The 23667-nt window shown below is 45.9% G+C and overlaps 1 protein-coding gene across 1 annotated transcript in view; it reads left to right on the forward strand.

Annotated features, from left to right (window-relative positions):
• TMEM40 (transmembrane protein 40) overlaps nucleotides 1-23667 on the forward strand; it is a 116291-nt gene that overhangs the window by 18056 nt on the left and 74568 nt on the right. Inside the window, exons 2-4 of the mRNA XM_063938827.1 lie at nucleotides 1445-1501; nucleotides 12365-12504; nucleotides 23263-23413. Coding sequence (XP_063794897.1) covers nucleotides 1453-1501; nucleotides 12365-12504; nucleotides 23263-23413 — 340 coding nt within the window. The 5' untranslated portion in view covers nucleotides 1445-1452. The remainder of the gene's footprint in view (nucleotides 1-1444; nucleotides 1502-12364; nucleotides 12505-23262; nucleotides 23414-23667) is intronic.

Here is a 23667-nt window from a genome sequence, read left to right on the forward strand (position 1 = left end):
GAAGGGCCATCCTGCGTGACACTGCAGTGCCACTCCTAGATGGGCCAGGTGTTTGTGTCGGCCACTAGGGTCGCTTAGCTTACTCACATAGCTACCTCATTGCGCCTCTTTTTTTCTTCGCGTCATGTGCTGTTTGGGGAGTGTTTTTTGGAAGGGCCATCCTGCGTGACACTGCAGTGCCACTCCTAGATGGGCCCGGTGTTTGTGTCGGCCACTAGGGTCGCTTATCTTACTCACACAGCTACCTCATTGCGCCTCTTTTTTTCTTTGCGTCATGTGCTGTTTGGGGAGTGTTTTTTGGAAGGGCCATCCTGCGTGACACTGCAGTGCCACTCCTAGATGGGCCCGGTGTTTGTTTCGGCCACTAGGGTCGCTTAGCTTAGTCATCCAGCGACCTCGGTGCAAATTTTAGGACTAAAAATAATATTGTGAGGTGTGAGGTATTCAGAATAGACTGAAAATGAGTGGAAATTATGGTTTTTGAGGTTAATAATACTTTGGGATCAAAATGACCCTCAAATTCTATGATTTAAGCTGTTTTTTAGTGTTTTTTAAAAAAAACACCCGAATCCAAAACACACCCGAATCCGACAAAAAAAATTCGGTGAGGTTTTGCCAAAACGCGGTCGAACCCAAAACACGGCCGCGGAACCGAACCCAAAACCAAAACACAAAACCCGAAAAATTTCAAGTGCACATCTCTAAAATAAACTGGAGGAAACACATGAGAGTGAAGAAGCATTTTATTATACAGTAACAGAATACAGTTTAAAATGGCAAATTGGAGTGATGAGGAGGTTAGGGAGCTGCTTAGGATGAGAGGGGATGAAGAAATATGTAGACAAATCACTGGGACAGTGAAGGATGCAGTGATCTACAAAAACATGGTAAAGATGCTTGAAGCTGCTGGGTTCCAGCGTACTACTAGCCAAATTATTAATAATTAATTAATAATTATTAATAATGTGTGGGCCAGAAAAGTCCATTTATAATGACAACCACTGTTTTCTATGGGTGATACAGGTTCAGTGTGAAAGGTACCAAAACGGTAATGAAATGGTAATATACTGGTTACAACATGCGATGTGAAGGGGATTTAACTGCTCAGACCCGTTTTAAGAACCGTTTAAAGAACCGTTTCAAAAGCAGGGTTTGCGATGTGAAAGCAGCATTATTCTCAGCTCTGTTTCTAATTAGCTGCATGCAGGTCAGGTTTTCTAGAACTCTGAATATTTCAGGGCAAAAATAATGTGCACCCTTTTTGACTTCCAACAATTGGAAGGGTTATGGTTTTTTCTTATTCTTATTTAATCACAATTGAATTAGCCGCTCATTCAAAAACTACTATGGCTGAAACAGAGAATAAAAATGTCTCATATTTCCTGTAACATTGATTGACCTGCAAAATATATGTAATAATTTTAAATTTTTCTATATGTTGCAGCAATCGCTATGAGCTCTGAGATAATCTTACTTCCTAACCTGAACCAGGAACAGAAAGGTACTACAGAGTATGTTACTATTTCTCCTGTTTTCAGCTAGAGGACGCTATGTGCCTAACTGTCTTTTCACATTTATTACCAGTTATTTATATATCGCACACATATTCCGCAGCGCTTTTCAGAGAATATTTGGCCATTCACATCAGTCCCTGCCCCAGTGGAGCTTACAATCTATATTCCCTACCACATTTACACGCACACGCATTCACACTAGGGTTAATTTTGCTGGGAGCCAATTAACCTACCAGTATATTTTTGGAATGTGGGAGGAAACTGGAGTAGTACAGGGAGAATATACAAACTCCACACAGTTAGCCATGGTGGGAATCGAACCCGTGACCTTAGTGCTGTTAGGCAGTAATGACATTTGATTTGGTTTCATTACAGAATGACAGGGGGAGGGATCGTTTTATTAATTGTTATTAGTTATAAACAAATTTTTATCTCTATCTGTATGAACATTATGTTACAATATAAGGTTAAATAATTTGTTTTATTATGGAAGTGTCTTTGACATCAGATACACATGTAGGCGCACTATAGAAATGTTTTAATTTGAATTCTTGTTTGTGATGTTGTAATGCTGCAGATTGTATCTCTGTGTGGACAAACTCAGTTCTGTGACATTGATAAAATGTACCCAGGGCCAGGACTGTCTTAACAGCATAGCAGGTCCTGGGCAAGGCAATGCACTGGGGCCCCTACACACTCATTCACGGGAACCAAATACAAAAATCATAGCATACCCCTCCTGTGGTCCTGTGCCATCTCTCTACATGCTTCCATACAGTGAATAGCCGTCAGCCCTCTGATTGGTGGATAGATCAAGCAATCCACCTATCAGCATGATAACAGCCATTCACTGTCTGGCTGAAGACTGGGAGGCAGATACAGAATTCTGCCTCACCGCTCTGATTGTGTGACCACCACCTGCCCCCAGTGGTGTCGAGAGAGGGGAGGGGGGGAGGGTACAAATTATCAGGGCCCAGGTATGATGGAGGGGCCCAGTGAGGGTCCAGTAGGGACCCAGGCCCCCTCTCCCTTACCTGGCAGTAGCAGCTGCAGCTCTTCTCCTCAGCCCAGCACACTCTGCTGTGTACTGGGCTGCAGTGTGACCATGGAGGTGCTTAAAATACAATTTTTTCAGTATTTTTTTCTAAGGGTTCATGCCCACACCTCCTATGATTAGACCACGCCCCCTGAAAAGTACCTGGGCCCAGCCCGGCTCTCGACTGCCCTGCCTGCCCCTGCTTAAAGTGTGCATATAAGTTATGATGGCCCTGCCCAGGACAAATGTAGTCCTGTAATCAGCTGATGGTACTGTATGCTGCCAGTAAATAGCTGTATGCCCATTTATCTGAGTTGGCTTCTCCCCAGTTTATGTCAGTGTTCGATTCCACATTTTAGTGAACTGTCAATTGATTAATCATGCTCAGCCTCATCTAGGGGGGTCTGGATTGGGCCCAGCCCAGCCATGGATGAGGTGGGATGCTCTTCATCTGGGCATATACTACTGTGCTGCATGCAGCATAATATCTGAAGTACATTTTTGAACAAGTATGTTTGGCCATGCCTCCTCTAGCACCCAGGCCCACCATATGTCTTGGCTGCCCTGGGTGCAGTGTATCAAGTAGAAGTTTGAAAACCACACAAAGGGGCATATTTACTAACAACCGCATAGTAAATGTGGTTGTTTCATGAAAACATCGAACCCATGCATTTAACAAAGTAAGAACGCCAAAACATAGCTTCCAGTCTTAGGAAAGTGCTGGAAGCATAGTGATAGCTACCACTATGATCTTGCTTCCAGCTTTGGACTTGGCACATGTACCGCGCATGAGCGGCCCTCGGTGGAGCTGATGGGGAGGGATGCTGAGGATAAAATATGGGCTACAGTAGTCTATGGGCTAACAATATATATGCATAGGGTGCACAGATCTCTATGGGAACCGCAGGCAGTGTTTGTATTTACTGACGGTTGCTTCATGTGCTGGTTGGACCAAAATACTGCAGGCAGTGCTCAGGTGTGGTCAGCACATGAAACAGTGCTAGTGCTGTTCTTATAGTCATTGAGAACACTATGGGGGATATTCAATTACCCGCACCGACTGCGGGTGTAAAAGTCTCGCCGGGGGGGCTATCTAATTAGCCCCGATAAGCCGGCAGGTGCCGCGGCTTTTCGGGGATTTTGTTTCACCTGCCTCCGGCAGACGAAGTAAAATCCCCGATAACAGCCCCGTTTTCATCTGAAAACGGGGCTATTTCACCCGAAAACACACAGGTTTCACTGAACCTGTATATTTTCAGGTGAAAATGCACTTTTTTACGGCCGGTCAAATAGAATAGGCCGACCGGAAAACTCGACGATACATCGGGAGTTTTTACTCCTGATGTCTCTTCGGGGGCTAATTGAATACCCCCCTATGATGGGATCAGTGACTTCAACGTCATACAACAAAATACATGCTATAACTATTAATGCTAGCACAAAGCGTGGAAACTGTGATGAAATTGGGAAATGTTTACACCATCGCCCTTTGTACGTGTGCCCGGGTGCTGTGCCTTGGCCATGCTTTCTTTTAGGACATGCCAGCTCAATTTTTATCCGCTCACACAGGTCATATACATGTTGAGCTCACTGTCTTGTCAGTAGCTGGACCTGCATTTCTATATTCTGCTTATACTCTGTCAGCTTGTTGTTGAGCGGTCATTTTATACTATTGTATTGTGTAATTATGGAATTGTTGTTGTCTGTGCATTGTTTAGAAAAGGTGTGGGCTGCCTAAGCACAAAATCATATAAGAGGCTTGAATTTTTGGAATTGGTTCAGTATAGGTCATCTGTTGCTAGGCAGACTAGTTTTGGTTGGTGTGGTATAATTGGTTAAGACCAACCTAACATTAGGATAATGGGCGGATACTAGGTGGTGAGGTATTTAGAGAGTCCGAGCAGAGCTGTTTCTCTTACCTAGTTAGAAACCCACCCACCCTCCCTTGACGATTCTTTGATTTGACTCTATTCAATTTGGCTTACTAATCATTTCTTCATTAATTTAGCGGGCGGGAAGGCGATACTGGCCAGCGGTCACGTGTAGCATAAGTGGTAGTTGTGGGGCACTTACCATTTTTCAAAGCACGGCGAGTGTGTCCTGCCCTTGTGGGGGGACAATGGGCGCTTCTTTGAGAAGCAGCCTCACTGTGCTATAGTAAAGGGTGATGAGACCTTCATGACACAAGTTATGGTTATTGTGTTAGATGGGGCGCTTCAGTCGCTCTTATTACTGCTGGGGCATTTCAGTCGCCACCATTTTTTATGAGATCTGGTTGACTAGAGCTGGCTAATGGTAGTGTTTTCCTGGCCACCCGCTACCAATAAGGTTATTCGACTTAATAAATGAATTACCATTTCATCCAACGCAGTTTTGTGTCTGTGTCTTTATTTTTAGTTGTAAGCTAGCTTAAAGTATATTGTTACGGTTCAAGCACAATAAATTAATAGATGACTTATCACTGTTCAATGTGTTTTCTGTTCAGTATACAATTATAATGTTGACACAACAATGTGGAGATGGTCCGAATGAGGACATGCAGAATGTCAATACTGACAGGATGCTGACATTGCATATGTCAACAATGATAGAATGTTGACATGACAAAATATTGACTTTTTGAATGTTGACAATATAATGTTGGATGATTGTAGGGTTAGGGCTAGGCTGCTACCAGGGTTAGGCTCTGATTGGGGCTAGGATTAGGCATACTCACCTCTGCAAAGAAATCTGCATGGCCAACAGTGTGACAATGACAGTGTGACTGTCCACATTGACATGTCAACCTTCCATTCATGTCAAGATTCTGAATGTGGATATTCCTAACGTGTTGATGTTCTGGTGTTGACATGATAAATATCCGCATTCTAAATGTTGAAATATTCTAGCACACCTCTCTTTTCGCCCCTCGGTATAACACTGCAGTCCACAGGAGTCACAGTGGGGGTGCAGCCGCACCCTGGTGTCACCCTTCCATGGGGTGATGCCAAAATGTCGGATCCTCCACAGTGTCAGAAGCTGGGTGCTGCAGTGTGATATTATCCTGTCACTGAGAAGATGACGGTATTGTAGGCATTTGTCTCCAGGGTAGCCCAGGCCAGGTGATTCTTTTTTTTTTGTGGTCATTACAACTTACAACTTACTTCGGTGCGCGAGGGGGGTACTTTTGGCCACAACGGGTGTCACCAACCCCCGGTGCTGCCACTGCTGCAGACAGGGTTGCCACCTCATGCATCATCGATTCCTGGAGATCCACCCCCCAAATCCCCCCCCCCACCTCCGCGGCACCAAGCAATGTTCGTGTAAATAAAATGATGTACCATGTTTATAAAATATTTTTCGTACAAGCAATCTAAATGAAACAGTGTATCTATATAAATAGGAATATAATAGTCACCACTTGGATAAATTATAGGCATTTAGTGCCTTAAAACTAGATTGTGTGAAAGAGGGAAGAACCATGAAAGTGGAAGTGTTGCACACAACCTAATCACTATCAGGCTTCAACAGGTTAAACCAACAAATGCACTACTAAAAGGTGTCTGATAGTGATTAAAAAATATACATATATCTATATATATAACTTGATCCTCTATTTGTTTCATGCATGCTCATTATATTATAAATGTGTGACATGCCTGTCGGCTCTCGTTGCTCTTCTCACATGAGCCGGGCGGGCGTTACTTCACCACCGCAGCTCAGGGAAACGCTGAGGAATAGCTGCCGATGGTAGCGTCACGGCAGCTTCGGCTCAGTCTGGGCTGAACACAGTCTCGCAAGATTTGATGTCATCATTTCACGAGACAGTCACTGTAGTTCACTGAGTTCCTTGGCTGCCAAGGTGCTGGCTCCCAGGGTCCCCTTATTCCTGGAGAATCCATGAATCCGGGTGAAGGGAAAAGCCTCCTGGAGGGTTGCCACCAAATCCTGGAGAATCCAGGAAATCAGGGAGAGGTGGCAACCCTAGCTGCAGACCATTTGTGACACCTAACATATTAAAGATAGTCATAATAATAATAATACTGTCACTGGCTTTTATACTTCCATTGCTGAAACACAAGTGTACCCTGCCCATAGACTTCCCAAACCTCCACAAGAATGCATCCAATCAGCGGTGGAGAGGTGCTATGTAAACCATCCATAGCTTGTTCCATACCAACCTCCAATGCTGGCAGTCATCTCACCCAGAAACATGTATCCGTTTTGAGTGTGTGTTACCTAATTACACATGACATTGTAACACTATAAAACAAATATTTCCTGTAAAACATGTACCTGGTATGCTGCTCTTTTCTGAGGATGAATCAGAGAATTGCACACTGTAGAAGCATTACATGTCAGTTGTAGTGGTGACTAAACCAGTACAGGAGAGGGAGGGGGTGGACAGAGCACATTGTGCTGGTAAGTTTCATCTGTCACCTGACATTAAAAATAAATCAAAACAAAACTTCTGTCAGTTCATTTACCTCCCATTCCCTGACGAGGCCTCTGAGAGGAGAAACGCATTGAAGGGAGTACTTGCTGCGGGTCCCTACCTACCACAAGTAACAGCACCCATGTTTTGCTGATAAAACCCTCTCTGCACCCTTGGACTTTAAGGTTCTTTTCTGAAGGACTTATAGTGAACTAAGGGGGTCATTCCGACCCGATCGCTCGCTGCAGTTTCTCGCAGCGCAGCGATCAGGTCGGAACTGCGCATGCACCAGCACCGAGGCAGAGGCGGTTGCTGGGCAGGAGGGGGCTGGACGGCGGCGTTAAGCTGCTGTTAAGGGGGCGTGGTCCGGCCAACGCAGGCGTGGCCAGACCGTTGGGGGGTGGGCCGCGGCGGCTGCATGATGTCACACGCAGCCACTGCGAACCGGGGAGTGACGAGTAGCTCCCGGCCAGCACGCTAAAGCTTGAAGTGCAAAGGCATCGCCGCTGTGCGATGCCTTTGGACTTCTGCGGGGGCGCTGACATGCGGGGCGGACTAGCCCTGTGCTGGGCGTCCCCCCGCATGTCAGTGTGAATGATCGTAGCTGTGCTAAATTTAGCACAGCTACGATCAACTCGGAATGACCCCTTGGGACTCACCTTTACAACCAGGAATTCCCACTTGTTACCATCAGTAATTGCCAATTACTGATGGTAACAAGTGGGAATTCCTGGTTGTAAAGGTGAGTCTCAAGGGGTCATTCCAAGTTGATCGTAGCTGTGCTAAATTTAGCACAGCTACGATCATTCACACTGACATGCGGGGGGACATACCTTCATTCATACCACACAAGGGAGAGTGCTCCCTTCCCTGTACCTTTTTAAACTTTTTTTTTTTATTGGCTTTTTATTTTTCTCTCTCTCTCCATTTTTCCCCACTTCTTTCATTTCAATTCCCCCACCCCCTACCAGTGTATACCGGTATTAGCTTGAATATTTGAATGATCATTTTATGGGGAAACAGTTAGCTTCCCAACAGATGGGATCCCGGCAGTCGATATACCAATACCGGGATCCCAAAGTAGGACGCAATGCCAGGGTCTAGATTCCGACGCCGCTCGGAATGCCGGCGTTACATTACCGTCAGCCAGCATCAAAATCGTTCTAACAGTGGGAGGCGCTGGTGTCCTGCCATGGAGGGGGGGGGGGGGGGAGGATTGATAGGTTTAGGCAGTAGAAGGGGGTTTAGGGAGCAGGGACAGGAAGGTTAGGGTTAGGGACCGGGGAGGGAGGGTTAGGGTTAGGCACATAGAAGTTGATGTTAGGGTTAGGCATCAAGCGGGGAGGGTTAGGCACCACTTGGGAGGGCTAGGGTTAGGCACCCACAAGGGAGGGTTAGGGTTTGGGTAGGGGGCAGAGGAGGGTTAGGGGGCTTACTGCTGGCCTGTCGGGATTATGATGGACGGGATACCACTGTCGGTATACTGACGGCCGGCATCCCACCCATTGCCAAATCATACTGAACCCAGTGTATGAATATAATTGCTATCTTTTATTTTTCATTTTAAATAAATTTTATTACATCTATTCTACTTGTTTACATCCATCCTTTAAAGAGTTTTGTGTCAAATATATCCATCGGTTGTTACTGCTAGTCGTGCGCTAGGGCAACTTTTTTCTTTGCACAGTTTTCCACATATAGTAGAGATTGAGGATCTCCCTACCTCCCCACAGCTACAGACCAGCAGTACAACATGTACCCCCACAGGGAGCGCAGTCTCTCCAAAACCTTGTTTACTAGACATTTACCTGCTCTGCCTTTTTTATGATTGTTTTATTGTTTGGAACTTATTGGGTAACAGGTATTTGGATTCAATGTTCTAATTCTTTGGTAGATATTATTTAGTGACTTCGTATTAGATGAAAATAGTCACTTTTACCATCTCTTATGATAAACATGATAGAGGAATTCAGAGAGACAAGAAAGCAGTGTCCATCACACAAGCATCACTTAAGGTGCATACACACAGTGAGATATTGACTAGGGCCCTCATTCCGAGTTGTTCGCTCGTTGCCGATTTTCTCTATTTTGCGATTAGTCGCTTACTGCGCATGCGCAATGTTCGCAGAGCGCATGCGCTTAGTTATTTTACTCAACAGTTAGGTATTTTTATTTTACTCACGGCATTACGAGGAATTTTCTTTGTTCTGGTGATCGGAGTGTGATTGACAGGAAGTGGGTGTTTCTGGGCGGAAACTGGCCGTTTTATGGGAGTGTGTGAAAAAACGCTGCCGTTTCTGGGAAAAACGCGGGAGTGGCTGGAGAAACGGGGGAGTGTCTGGGCGAACGCTGGGTGTGTTTGTGACGTCAAACCAGGAACGAAACTGACTGAACTGATCGCAGTGGCAGAGTAAGTGTCGAGCTACTCGGAAACTGCTAAGAAATTTCTATTTGCAATTTTGAGAATCTTTCGTTCGCAATTCTGCTAAGCTAAGATTCACTCCCAGTAGGCGGCGGCTTAGCGTGTGCAATGCTGCTAAAAGCAGCTTGCGAGTGAACAACTCGGAATGAGGGCCTATGTGCCAATTTTGACTTTGCAATTTCCCTTAAACTCCCCGGAGCCCAGAACCACTGATATTGACTATCTTTACTTGTGATTTTGACTATGTGCGATTTTGACTAAGTGCCAATATTGACTATACTGTATACTAGATCAGTGGTTCTCAAGATTCGTTGAATCATGGTGCCCTAGAGTATCAGAATTTTTTGTCACGGCACCCGTAGGCCAAAAGTTTCTTACTGAGAAATTTAGAAAGAAATATTGAAGTAAGTAAATTGTGTTTATATGTCATTGTTAGTGTCAGTTATGTGGTGAGGGACAGGATTCACTTCTGTTTGTCCACATAGTTTATGATTGGCAGCCACCAGCACTGGTTTTGCCTATTACATTGACCATACATACTTTAAATTGGTCCTGGACCACCAATCCAAGGTACCCCTGCAAGTGTCCTGAGGCACCCCAGGGTTCCACAGCATATAGTTTGAGAACCACTGGACTAAATAGTACACAATGTAGTCAAAACTGACTTGCCTGCACAGTCTATTTTTTCTTGCGATACCGACCCAACGGGAGAGCGCATCGGTATCACAAGCTGTGTACACAAGGTGCGATATGTACTAACTTTTCTTACGATTTTGACAATATAGTCAAAATCGTAAGAAAACATTGCACCATTGTTAGGCACCTTAAGAGTTGTAGTGGCTCTTGAACAAGTTGAACAAAAGTCGGATGCAGTCACACTTGCATTACGTGCATGGTGGTAAATGCATACATTTGCCCTTGTGTAGAGTTGTACATCCTCCGCCAGGGGTTAAAGTGAGCCAGAATGGGGCGAAACTGTGTTCCGTCAGGTCCACTTGGAGACAGAATGCAGTTCCGCCTCCTCCGGCTCACCTAACCCGCTGTGTGCCGCCGCTGGAAGATGCCGGGCGCCCGCTGAGATTGTGTTACCAGTGGGCACATGCCTCTCTCTCCAAAGCGTCAGCCGGTGGCAGGAGCTCAGTACTGAGCTCCGGCTTCTGGCTCTGTCACTGTGCGCTATGGGAGAGACGTCATGACGTCTCTCCCATAGTGCCGAGGAGCGGACGCCCAGAGGACTGCTGCGGGCGGACGAGGGAGCGGGGCACGGTGAGTATGGTGATTTTTATTTATTTTTCCTATGTGTAGCAGTGCTTCTATTGGGGGGTATTACTACTGGGGGCTTTACTACTGGGGGGGCATTACTACTGGGGGCAAACTACAAGGGGGCATTACTAACGGGGGCTAACTACTTGGGGCAAACTACAGGAGGGCATTACTACTGGGGGTATAACTACAGGGGCATTACTACTTAGGGGCATTACTACTGGGGGCAAAACTACAAGGGGGCAAGCTACAAGGGGGTAAACTACAAGGGGGCAAACTACTGGGGGCATTACTAACGGGGGTTAACTACTGGGGGCATTACTAACGGGGGCTGACTACTGGGGGCAAACTACAGGAGGGCATTACTAATGGGGGCAAACTACAGGAGGGCATTCCTACTTGGGGGCATTACTACATGGTGGCTAAACTACTGGGGGCATAACTACAGGGGTTAAACTACTGGGGGCATTACTACTGGGGGCAAACTACAGGAGGGCATTACTACTGGGGGTATAACTACAGGGGTATTACTACTTGGGGGCAAACTACAGGGGGTTAAACTACTGGGGGCATAACTACAGGGGTTAAACTACTGAGGCATAACTACAGGGGTTAAACTACTGGGGGCATAAATACAGGGGCTGAACTACAAGGGGGCAAACTACAGGGGACATTACGACTGGGGGCATTACTACTGGGTGCTAAACTACAAGTGGACAAACTACCGGGGGCATTACTAACGGGCAAACTACATGGGGGCTAAACTACAGGGTTTAATCTACTGGGGTCACAACTGCAGGGGCATTACCACTGGGGGCATAACTACTGGGGCTAAATGACTGGGGGCATTACTACAGGCAACATTACTACTGAGGGCAATACTACACAGGGGCATTACCATTAAGGGCATTAATTCTGGGGGCACTACTAATGAGGTCATTGTAAAGGGGGAACTTCATAAGGGGCATCATTCCTGGGGACATAAGGGGCACTACTATTGCTGGCATTGCAAAGGGGCACCACTACTATGTGCTCTATATAAGGGGCACTACCACTGTGGGCACTACCAGTACAGTGGACATTGCATAAGGAGCACTACTACTGTGGGCATTGTATAAGGGGCGCTACTGCTGTGGGCATTATGTGTATTACGGGGTGCTACTACTGTGGGCATTATTACTATTGTGTGACCACGCCCCTTTCTTTTTGAGGCCACGCCCCCTTTTTGTGGCGCACCAATAACTTTGATGCATTTTCTCCTTGGGGAGGCAGGGTAAGTTCCACTACCTCTCTAGGACCACTTTAAGCACTGTCCTCTGCTACCACACCACCCATACACTCTGTTTCATAGCTCATACTACTATTATCATGCATAAGAACCAGCTCTATACCTAGTGAATGAGATCCATCTAAATTTGCAGAGCTTGCAATTCCGACTACACACCTCTTGTCATGCCCTCAGTATACATTGCTTACACGCAAATGCACCATTGTCATCCAGAGATGTGATTCAGAGTATGACACTGAATCGCCCATAGTTGCGTACGCTCAGTTTCGGACCTGTGCAATGCAAAACCGTGCAAGACATGTCTGCAAAGCAGCATGCATGCAACTCTACATTATCTTCATTATGTTCACAACATCTGGTCTAGTACAAACATTTCCATCCTATTGGTGTAGTCATCATTTTCATGCAAACTTTACTTTTCTTTTAGAGTTTTTCCAGAAAGCTTTAGTCAGAGACCTGGATGATTTAAAAACAAATGCGGCTATTTCCCCGTCCTTCTGTGATCTCTTTGTATCGCTCAGCAAAGCTCCTTCAGTCTCCTTGTTTACTGATAAAGAGGCTCAGGCGGTGAGTTCTTATTACAGTATCTGTGATGTAATATTGTGAATTATATCATGTATTGCACATTGGTCTTTGGTTTACTACAGAATGTTTGGTCTGCCTTCGCACACATATATAAATACAACCTGAAAGATAAAAAGCCTGTATGTATGTTTTCTGCCACTAGATATCATTTGAACTGCGAGAAAAGTCATATCATTATTAAGATATTGCTATTATGTTACTCTGTCCAGCTACACACGCTATTAAATAGTTGCTGTGGTATGAAAAATAAGGGAAAACTAGATTAGTTACTAGGTTACAACATACTGAACAAATTCTATCATAGATATACTTTATTTGTTTGCAAGACGTCTAGAAAACGTCTCTAAAGTAAAAAATAAACAAGCTTATTAAAGGTGGACACATGCGCTCACAATGTCGGCAATCTCAGTGTCAACAGTCATAGGGTGTAATTCAAATGTTTTCAGCCGGCAGCTAATAGATTGTGCCCAACCGAGCTATTCAATTGTAGTTCCGTTGGGGCACCATGGCTTCTGGCGTCTGTATTTCAGTTCGCACCACCATGGAGGTGTGGAGCTAAAATGCGCGAAAAGAGATCTAATTGGGCGCCCAAACGGCTGTTTCCGCAATCGCGCCCAGCACTTTGGTCGGGGTTGGCTGCTCTATGCGGCTGAACCTGACCTGACCTCAGCGTGATAAAGTGACACAATTGAATATCGCCCCCATGATCTTCTTTCACTTTAGATGGGAGATCAGGCGCGATAATCAATTGAATACCGCCCCATAATGTCAACACCCAAAGTTATGATGTCAACATTGTTAATGTCAAGATGTTCCTGCAAAATGCCAATATGTTTAAATTGTAGACATTCAGCAAAATGCTGATGATAGTGTTATGTGGTGGTAGCGGAGGGTCAAGGTTAGGTTGCGGTAGGGGAGGGTTAGGCACTAGGGGGAGGGTAGGGTTAGGGTTAGGCACTAGGGGGGGAAGTCATCATTACGTCACCACTTTTCCCGACAGACCAGGCTGAAGCCACTGGGCCTGCGGAATTGGGTGGTCACTGCTGGACCACTGAGATTGTTTTATGGTCATTCTAATCATGTCAACACATAGTTGCTGACTTTCTGACTGCCCCGTCCCTATGTCATCGCCCATCCGGTCCACCTACTTTACTCAGTAAGTGGGTGGCCTAGTGGCGGGATGCGGGTGGCTCTGGGAGACTTGCCCACTTTCCAGGGGGTCTGGCATCTATTCTTCACCCAATTTTCGGGATCCTCCCAGCCATTCTGGGAGAGTAGGCAAGTATGTGTCAATGCTGACATGGTCAATATTAACATTCTGCATGTTCACATTATCACCATGTAGACTATATATACCCCTCCGGTGCTCAGGATGTACATATGGAAGAGAGGCACAGAGGAAATAATACTATGAAAGGCCATATACACAAGAGAAACAACTCTGTGTACAGTGTTAATAAATGTGGAAGTTGTAAGTTCCATATAAAATGTAACGTATACAAATACATATGGAACTGGCTATATACAAATAACTGTTGTGTTTACTTTTAAATGGTACTCTTCAGTGCAGTTGCCATTGTTTCTCTTTTCTTCCCCATAATCCCGTTATAGGACTGGATGTAATGAAGTCCGAGTACGGCAGCCATGTGGGATACCGCCTGAACACGGACATTGTTTTTTTAAAGGGGCAATCAATAGTGATGTGCACCGGAAATTTTTCGGGTTTTGTGTTTTGGTTTTGTGTTTGGTTCCGCGGCCGTGTTTTGGGTTCGGACGCGTTTTGGCAAAACCTCACTGAAATTTTTTTGTCGGATTCGGGTGTGTTTTGGATTCGGGTGTTTTTTTCAAAAAACCCTAAAAAACAGCTTAAATCATAGAATTTGGGGGTCATTTTGATCCCATAGTATTATTAACCTCAATAACCATAATTTCCACTCATTTTCAGTCTATTCTGAACACCTCACATCTCACAATATTATTTTTAGTCCTAAAATTTTCACCGAGGTCGCTGGATGGCTAAGCTAAGCGACCCAAGTGGCCGACACAAACACCTGGCCCATCTAGGAGTGGCACTGCAGTGTCAGACAGGATGGCCCTTCAAAAAAATAGTCCCCAAACAGCACATGATGCAAAGAAAAAAAGAGGCGCAATGAGGTAGCTGTGTGACTAAGCGAGGCGACCCAAGTGGCCGACACAAACACCTGGCCCATCTAGGAGTGGCACTGCAGTGTCACGCAGGATGGCCCTTCAAAAAAATACTTCCCAAACAGCACATGACGCAAAGAAAAAAAGAGGCGCAATGAGGTAGCTGTGTGACTAAGATAAGCGACCCAAGTGGCCGACACAAACACCTGGCCCATCTAGGAGTGGCACTGCAGTGTCACGCAGGATGGCCCTTCAAAAAAATACTCCCCAAACAGCACATGACGCAAAGAAATAAAGAGGCGCAATGAGGTAGCTGTGTGACTAAGCTAAGCGACCCTAGTGGCCGACACAAACACCTGGCCCATCTAGGAGTGGCACTGCAGTGTCACGCAGGATGGCCCTTCAAAAAAATACTCCCCAAACAGCACATGATGCAAAGAGAAAAAGAGGCGCACCAAGGTCGCTGTGTGACTAAGCTAAGCGACACAAGTGGCCGACACAAACACCTGGCCCATCTAGGAGTGGCACTGCAGTGTCACGCAGGATGGCCCTTCAAAAAAATACTCCCCAAACAGCACATGACGCAAAGAAAAATGAAAGAAAAAAGAGGTGCAAGATGGAATTGTCCTTGGGCCCTCCCACCCACCCTTATGTTGTATAAACAGGACATGCACACTTTAACGAACCCATCATTTCAGCGACAGGGTCTGCCACACGACTGTGACTGAAATGACTGGTTGGTTTGGGCCCCCACCAAAAAAGAAGCAATCAATCTCTCCTTGCACAAACTGGCTCTACAGAGGCAAGATGTCCATCTCCTCCTCATCGTCCGATTCATCACCCCTTTCACTGTGTACATCCCCCTCCTCACAGATTATTAATTCGTCCCCACTGGAATCCACCATCTCAGGTCCCTGTGTACTTTCTGGAGGCAATTGCTGCTGGTGAATGTCTCCACGGAGGAATTGATTATAATTCATTTTAATGAACATCATCTTCTCCACATTTTCTGGAAGTAACCTCGTACGCCGATTGCTGACAAGGTGAGCGGCTGCACTAAACACTCTTTCGGAGTACACACTGGAGGGAGGGCAACTTAGGTAGAATAAAGCCAGTTTGTGCAAGGGCCTCCAAATTGCCTCTTTTTCCTGCCAGTATACGTACGGACTGTCTGACGTGCCTACTTGGATGCGGTCACTCATATAATCCTCCACCATTTTTTCAATGGTGAGAGAATCATATGCAGTGACAGTAGACGACATGTCAGTAATCGTTGGCAGGTCCTTCAGTCCGGACCAGATGTCAGCACTCGCTCCAGACTGCCCTGCATCACCGCCAGCGGGTGGGCTCGGAATTCTTAGCCTTTTCCTCGCACCCCCAGTTGCAGGAGAATGTGAAGGAGGAGCTGTTGACGGGTCACGTTCCGCTTGACTTGACAATTTTCTCACCAGCAGGTCTTTGAACCCCTGCAGACTTGTGTCTGCCGGAAAGAGAGATACAACGTAGGTTTTAAATCTAGGATTGAGCACGGTGGCCAAAATGTAGTGCTCTGATTTCAACAGATTGACCACCCGTGAATCCTGGTTAAGCGAATGAAGGGCTCCATCCACAAGTCCCACATGCCTAGCGGAATCGCTCTGTTTTAGCTCCTCCTTCAATGTCTCCAGCTTCTTCTGCAAAAGCCTGATGAGGGGAATGACCTGACTCAGGCTGGCAGTGTCTGAACTGACTTCACGTGTGGCAAGTTCAAATGGTTGCAGAACTTTGAATCATTCTCCACTGCGCTTGAGACAGGTGCATTCCACCTCCTTTGCCTATATTGTGGCTAGATGTATAGGCTTGAATGGCCTTTTGCTGCTCCTCCATCCTCTGAAGCATATAGAGGGTTGAATTCCACCTCGTTACCACCTCTTGCTTCAGATGATGGCAGGGCAGGTTCAGGTATTTTTGGTGGTGCTCCAGTCTTCTGTACGCGGTGCCTGAACGCCGAAAGTGGCCCGCAATTCTTCTGGCCACCGACAGCATCTCTTGCACGCCCCTGTCGTTTTTTAAATAATTCTGCACAACCAAATTCAAGGTATGTGCAAAACATGGGACGTGCTGGAATTTGCCCAGATGTAATGCACGCACAATATTGCTGGCGTTGTCCGATGTCACAAATCCCCAGGAGAGTCCAATTGGGGTAAGCCATTCTGCGATGATCTTCCTCAGTTGCCGTAAGAGGTTTTCAGCTGTGTGCGTATTCTGGAAAGCGGTGATACAAAGCGTAGCCTGCCTAGGAACTAGTTGGCGTTTGCGAGATGCTGCTACTGGTGCTGCCGCTGCTGTTCTTGCAGCGGGAGGCAATACATCTACCCAGTGGGCTGTCACAGTCATATAGTCCTGAGTCTGCCCTGCTCCACTTGTCCACATGTCCGTGGTTAAGTGAACATTGGGTACAACTGCATTTTTTAGGACACTGGTGAGTCTTTTTCTGAGGTCTGTGTACATTTTCGGTATCGCCTGCCTAGAGAAATGGAACCTAGATGGTATTTGGTACCGGGGACACAGTACCTCAATCAAGTCTATAGTTGGCTCTGAATTAACGATGGATACCGGAACCACGTTTCTCACCGCCCAGGCTGCCAAGGCCTCAGTTATCCGCTTTGCAGCAGGATGACTGCTGTGATATTTCATCTTCCTCGCAAAGGACTGTTGTACAGTCAATTGCTTACTGGAAGTAGTACAAGTGGTCTTCCGACTTCCCCTCTGGGATGACGATCAACTCCCAGCAGCAACAACAGCAGCGCCAGCAGCAGTAGGCGTTACACTCAAGGATGCATCGGAGGAATCCCAGGCAGGAGAGGACTCGTCAGACTTGCCAGTGACATGGCCCGCAGGACTATTGGCTTTCCAGGGTAAGAAGGAAATTGACACTGAGGGAGTTGGTGGTGTGGTTTGCAGGAGCTTGGTTACAAGAGGAAGGGATTTACTGGTCAGTGGACTGCTTCCGCTGTCACCCAAAGTTTTTGAACTTGTCACTGACTTATGATGAATGCGCTGCAGGTGACGTATAAGGGAGGATGTTCCGAGGTGGTTAACGTCCTTACCCCTACTTATTACAGCTTGACAAAGGCAACACATGGCTTGACACCTGTTGTCCGCATTTGTGTTGAAATAATTCCACACCGAAGAGCTGATTTTTTTTGTATTTTGACCAGGCATGTCAATGGCCATATTCCTCCCACGGACAACAGGCGTCTCCCCGGGTGCCTGACTTAAACAAACCACCTCACCATCAGAATTCTCCTTGTCAATTTCCTCCCCAGCGCCAGCAACACCCATATCCTCATCCTGGTGTACTTCAACACTGACATCTTCAATTTGACTATCAGGAACTGGACTGCGGGTGCTTCTTCCAGCACTTGCAGGGGGCGTGCAAATGGTGGAAGGCGCAAGCTCTTCCCGTCCAGTGTTGGGAAGGTCAGGCATCGCAACCGACACAATTGGACTCTCCTTGGGGATTTGTGATTTCGAAGAACGCACAGTTCTTTGCTGTGCTTTTGCCAGCTTAAGTCTTTTCTTTTTTCTAGCGAGAGGATGAGTGCTTCCATCCTCATGTGAAGCTGAACCACTAGCCATGAACATAGGCCAGGGCCTCAGCCGTTCCTTGCCACTCCGTGTCGTAAATGGCATATTGGCAAGTTTACGCTTCTCCTCAGACGCTTTTAATTTTGATTTTTGGGTCATTTTACTGATCTTTTGTGTTTTGGATTTTACATGCTCTGTACTATGACATTGGGCATCGGCCTTGGCAGACGACGTTGATGGAATTTCATCGTCTCGGCCATGACTAGTGGCAGCAGCTTCAGCACGAGGTGGAAGTGGATCTTGATCTTTCCCTATTTTTTTAACCTCCACATTTTTGTTCTCCATATTTTAATGCGCACAACTAAAAGGCACCACAGGTATACAATGTAGATGGATGGATAGTATACTTATGGACGACGAGTGACGACACAGAGGTAGGTACAGCAGTGGCCTACCATACTGCTATATACAGTATAATGGACCTGGTGGACACTGTCAGCAGACTGCGTTTATAGTATAAAGAAAAAAAGACACCACAGGTATACAATGTAGATGGATGGAAACTTAGTATACTTATGGACGACGAGTGACGACACAGAGGTAGGTACAGCAGTGGCCTACCGTACTGCTATATACAATATATTGGACCTGGTGGACACTGTCAGCAGACTGCGTTTATAGTATAAAGAAAAAAAGACTCCACAGGTATACAATGTAGATGGATGGATAGTATACTTATGGACGACGAGTGACGACACAGAGGTAGGTACAGCAGTGGCCTACCGTACTGCTATATACAGTATAATGGACCTGGTGGATACTGTCAGCAGACTGCGTTTATAGTATAAAGAAAAAAAGACACCACAGGTATACAATGTAGATGGATGGATACTTAGTATACTTATGGACGACGAGTGACGACACAGAGGTAGGTACAGCAGTGGCCTACCGTACTGCTATATACAGTATAATGGACCTGGTGGACACTGTCAGCAGACTGCGTTTATAGTATAAAGAAAAAAAGACACCACAGGTATACAATGTAGATGGATGGATAGTATACTTATGGACGACGAGTGACGACACAGAGGTAGGTACAGCAGTGGCCTACCGTACTGCTATATACAGTATAATGGACCTGGTGGACACTGTCAGCAGACTGCGTTTATAGTATAAAGAAAAAAAGACACCACAGGTATACAATGTAGATGAATGGATACTTAGTATACTTATGGACGACGAGAGACGACACAGAGGTAGGTACAGCAGTGGCCTACCGTACTGCTATATACAGTATAATGGACCTGGTGGACACTGTCAGCAGACTGCGTTTATAGTATAAAGAAAAAAAGACACCACAGGTATACAATGTAGATGGATGGATACTTAGTATACTTATGGACGACGAGTGACGACACAGAGGTAGGTACAGCAGTGGCCTACCGTACTGCTATATACAGTATAATGGACCTGGTGGACACTGTCAGCAGACTGCGTTTATAGTATAAAGAAAAAAAGACACCACAGGTATACAATGTAGATGGATGGATAGTATACTTATGGACGACGAGTGACGACACAGAGGTAGGTACAGCAGTGGCCTACCGTACTGCTATATACAGTATAATGGACCTGGTGGACACTGTCAACAGACTGCGTTTATAGTATAAAAAAAAAGACACCACAGGAGTGTTTTTCAGGCAGACAAACGTATACTGGTGGTCACTGTCAGCAAAACTGTGCACTGTACTCCTGCTATAGCTGCTCCCCAGTCCCCACAATTAAGCAGTGTGAGCACTCAGCACAGATATATCATGCAGCACACTGAGCACAGATATGGTATGGAGCGTTTTTTTCAGGCAGAGAACGGATAAAAAACTGGTGGTCACTATTAGCAAAACTCTGCACTGTACTCCTCCTAACAGCTGCTCCCCAATCCTCCCCACAATAAGCTAAGCAATCAGATCAACTGTGTAGTATATATTAACTATATAAACGGAGAGGACGCCAGCCACGTCCTCTCCCTATCAATCTCAATGCACGTGTGAAAATGGCGGCGACGCGCGGCTGCCTATATAGAATCCAAATCTCGCGAGAATCCGACAGCGGGATGATGACGTTCGGGCGCGCTCGGGTTAACCGAGCCATACGGGAGAATCCGAGTATGGCTCGGACCCGTCTAAAAAGGGTGAAGTTCGGGGGGGTTCGGTTTCTCGGAAACCGAACCCGCTCATCACTAGCAATCATGCACAAGGCTAAACCACTTCATTACATCCCGCCCATTGTCTTTCAGAGCTCTCCTGTCAGTCTAAAGGCCTATACACACTGACGCTTTTAATTTTGATTTTTGGGTCATTTTACTGATCTTTTGTGTTTTGGATTTTACATGCTCTGTACTATGACATTGGGCATCGGCCTTGGCAGACGACGTTGATGGAATTTCATCGTCTCGGCCATGACTAGTGGCAGCAGCTTCAGCACGAGGTGGAAGTGGATCTTGATCTTTCCCTATTTTTTTAACCTCCACATTTTTGTTCTCCATATTTTAATGCGCACAACTAAAAGGCACCACAGGTATACAATGTAGATGGATGGATAGTATACTTATGGACGACGAGTGACGACACAGAGGTAGGTACAGCAGTGGCCTACCATACTGCTATATACAGTATAATGGACCTGGTGGACACTGTCAGCAGACTGCGTTTATAGTATAAAGAAAAAAAGACACCACAGGTATACAATGTAGATGGATGGAAACTTAGTATACTTATGGACGACGAGTGACGACACAGAGGTAGGTACAGCAGTGGCCTACCGTACTGCTATATACAATATATTGGACCTGGTGGACACTGTCAGCAGACTGCGTTTATAGTATAAAGAAAAAAAGACTCCACAGGTATACAATGTAGATGGATGGATAGTATACTTATCCATCCTACCGTACTGCTATATACAGTATAATGGACCTGGTGGATACTGTCAGCAGACTGCGTTTATAGTATAAAGAAAAAAAGACACCACAGGTATACAATGTAGATGGATGGATACTTAGTATACTTATGGACGACGAGTGACGACACAGAGGTAGGTACAGCAGTGGCCTACCGTACTGCTATATACAGTATAATGGACCTGGTGGACACTGTCAGCAGACTGCGTTTATAGTATAAAGAAAAAAAGACACCACAGGTATACAATGTAGATGGATGGATAGTATACTTATGGACGACGAGTGACGACACAGAGGTAGGTACAGCAGTGGCCTACCGTACTGCTATATACAGTATAATGGACCTGGTGGACACTGTCAGCAGACTGCGTTTATAGTATAAAGAAAAAAAGACACCACAGGTATACAATGTAGATGAATGGATACTTAGTATACTTATGGACGACGAGAGACGACACAGAGGTAGGTACAGCAGTGGCCTACCGTACTGCTATATACAGTATAATGGACCTGGTGGACACTGTCAGCAGACTGCGTTTATAGTATAAAGAAAAAAAGACACCACAGGTATACAATGTAGATGGATGGATACTTAGTATACTTATGGACGACGAGTGACGACACAGAGGTAGGTACAGCAGTGGCCTACCGTACTGCTATATACAGTATAATGGACCTGGTGGACACTGTCAGCAGACTGCGTTTATAGTATAAAGAAAAAAAGACACCACAGGTATACAATGTAGATGGATGGATAGTATACTTATGGACGACGAGTGACGACACAGAGGTAGGTACAGCAGTGGCCTACCGTACTGCTATATACAGTATAATGGACCTGGTGGACACTGTCAACAGACTGCGTTTATAGTATAAAAAAAAAGACACCACAGGAGTGTTTTTCAGGCAGACAAACGTATACTGGTGGTCACTGTCAGCAAAACTGTGCACTGTACTCCTGCTATAGCTGCTCCCCAGTCCCCACAATTAAGCAGTGTGAGCACTCAGCACAGATATATCATGCAGCACACTGAGCACAGATATGGTATGGAGCGTTTTTTTCAGGCAGAGAACGGATAAAAAACTGGTGGTCACTATTAGCAAAACTCTGCACTGTACTCCTCCTAACAGCTGCTCCCCAATCCTCCCCACAATAAGCTAAGCAATCAGATCAACTGTGTAGTATATATTAACTATATAAACGGAGAGGACGCCAGCCACGTCCTCTCCCTATCAATCTCAATGCACGTGTGAAAATGGCGGCGACGCGCGGCTGCCTATATAGAATCCAAATCTCGCGAGAATCCGACAGCGGGATGATGACGTTCGGGCGCGCTCGGGTTAACCGAGCCATACGGGAGAATCCGAGTATGGCTCGGACCCGTCTAAAAAGGGTGAAGTTCGGGGGGGTTCGGTTTCTCGGAAACCGAACCCGCTCATCACTAGCAATCATGCACAAGGCTAAACCACTTCATTACATCCCGCCCATTGTCTTTCAGAGCTCTCCTGTCAGTCTAAAGGCCTATACACACTGGGCGATTTTGAGCTGAAAGCAGCTCACTTTTGGTGTGTTGAGCTGCTTTCAGCAGTGTGTATGCACAAGTGATGAGCGGTGAGCGCTGATGCGCGCTCCGCTTCATCGCTGGCAGCCGCCGTTCATCTACTGGTATTACCAGTAGATGAACATCAGGGTGGCTGGCTTTCCATAGCGTCCTGCTATGGAAAGCCATTCACCCCCGCTGACATCGCTGGACAGCGGGGAAAAGCGCTCAGTGTGTATGCACTGAGCGCTTTTCAGCCCAGCGATGTCAGCGATCATCGCTGTGCATACACGCTGGGCAAAAACGCTCAGTGTGTATGGACCTTTATGGAGGTGAAGTATTCTTCTCACAATACCTAAGTTTGGGGACATGGCTTGGGCCAGGGAAAGTGTCATTTCTGTGGGGGCAGTATATGACATCAGGGGGGAGGAGCAGAGAATTGAACATGGAATGGGAAGCACTGTCATGCTAGAGACAGTTGTGGAAAGTGCAATTTTTAGGTCACAGAAAAAGTGTTTTATATTTCAGATTGTTCAGCTCACCGACCCTTCCCGTAAGCAGGCAGCTGTCCTGAAGTCCATTGATGACAAAGGTCCACAAGCGATTGTTATATTTTACCTGTTATTGCACATGAATAATGAGGTAGCCTATGCAGAGCTCCCCAGCTGCAAGGAAAATGGTATTTATTTTGTATACTTGAATTTCTATAATATAAGAATGCGAGTAATGTCTCCTTCTCTAGAACTACGTATTTTAGTTTCTGTCTGCTGCTGAATACAATTGCTACTTGTAAAACTTAGGGCATAATTCAGACCTGATCGCAGCAGCAAAATCTTTCCCATATGGGCAAAACATGTTGCACTGCAGGTGGGGCAGATATAACATGTGCAGAGAGAGTTAGATTTGGGTGGGTTATTTTGTTTCTGTGCAGGG

This window comes from Pseudophryne corroboree, chromosome 9 (assembly GCF_028390025.1).
Source record: "Pseudophryne corroboree isolate aPseCor3 chromosome 9, aPseCor3.hap2, whole genome shotgun sequence".
NCBI classification, from domain to species: Eukaryota; Metazoa; Chordata; class Amphibia; order Anura; family Myobatrachidae; genus Pseudophryne; species Pseudophryne corroboree.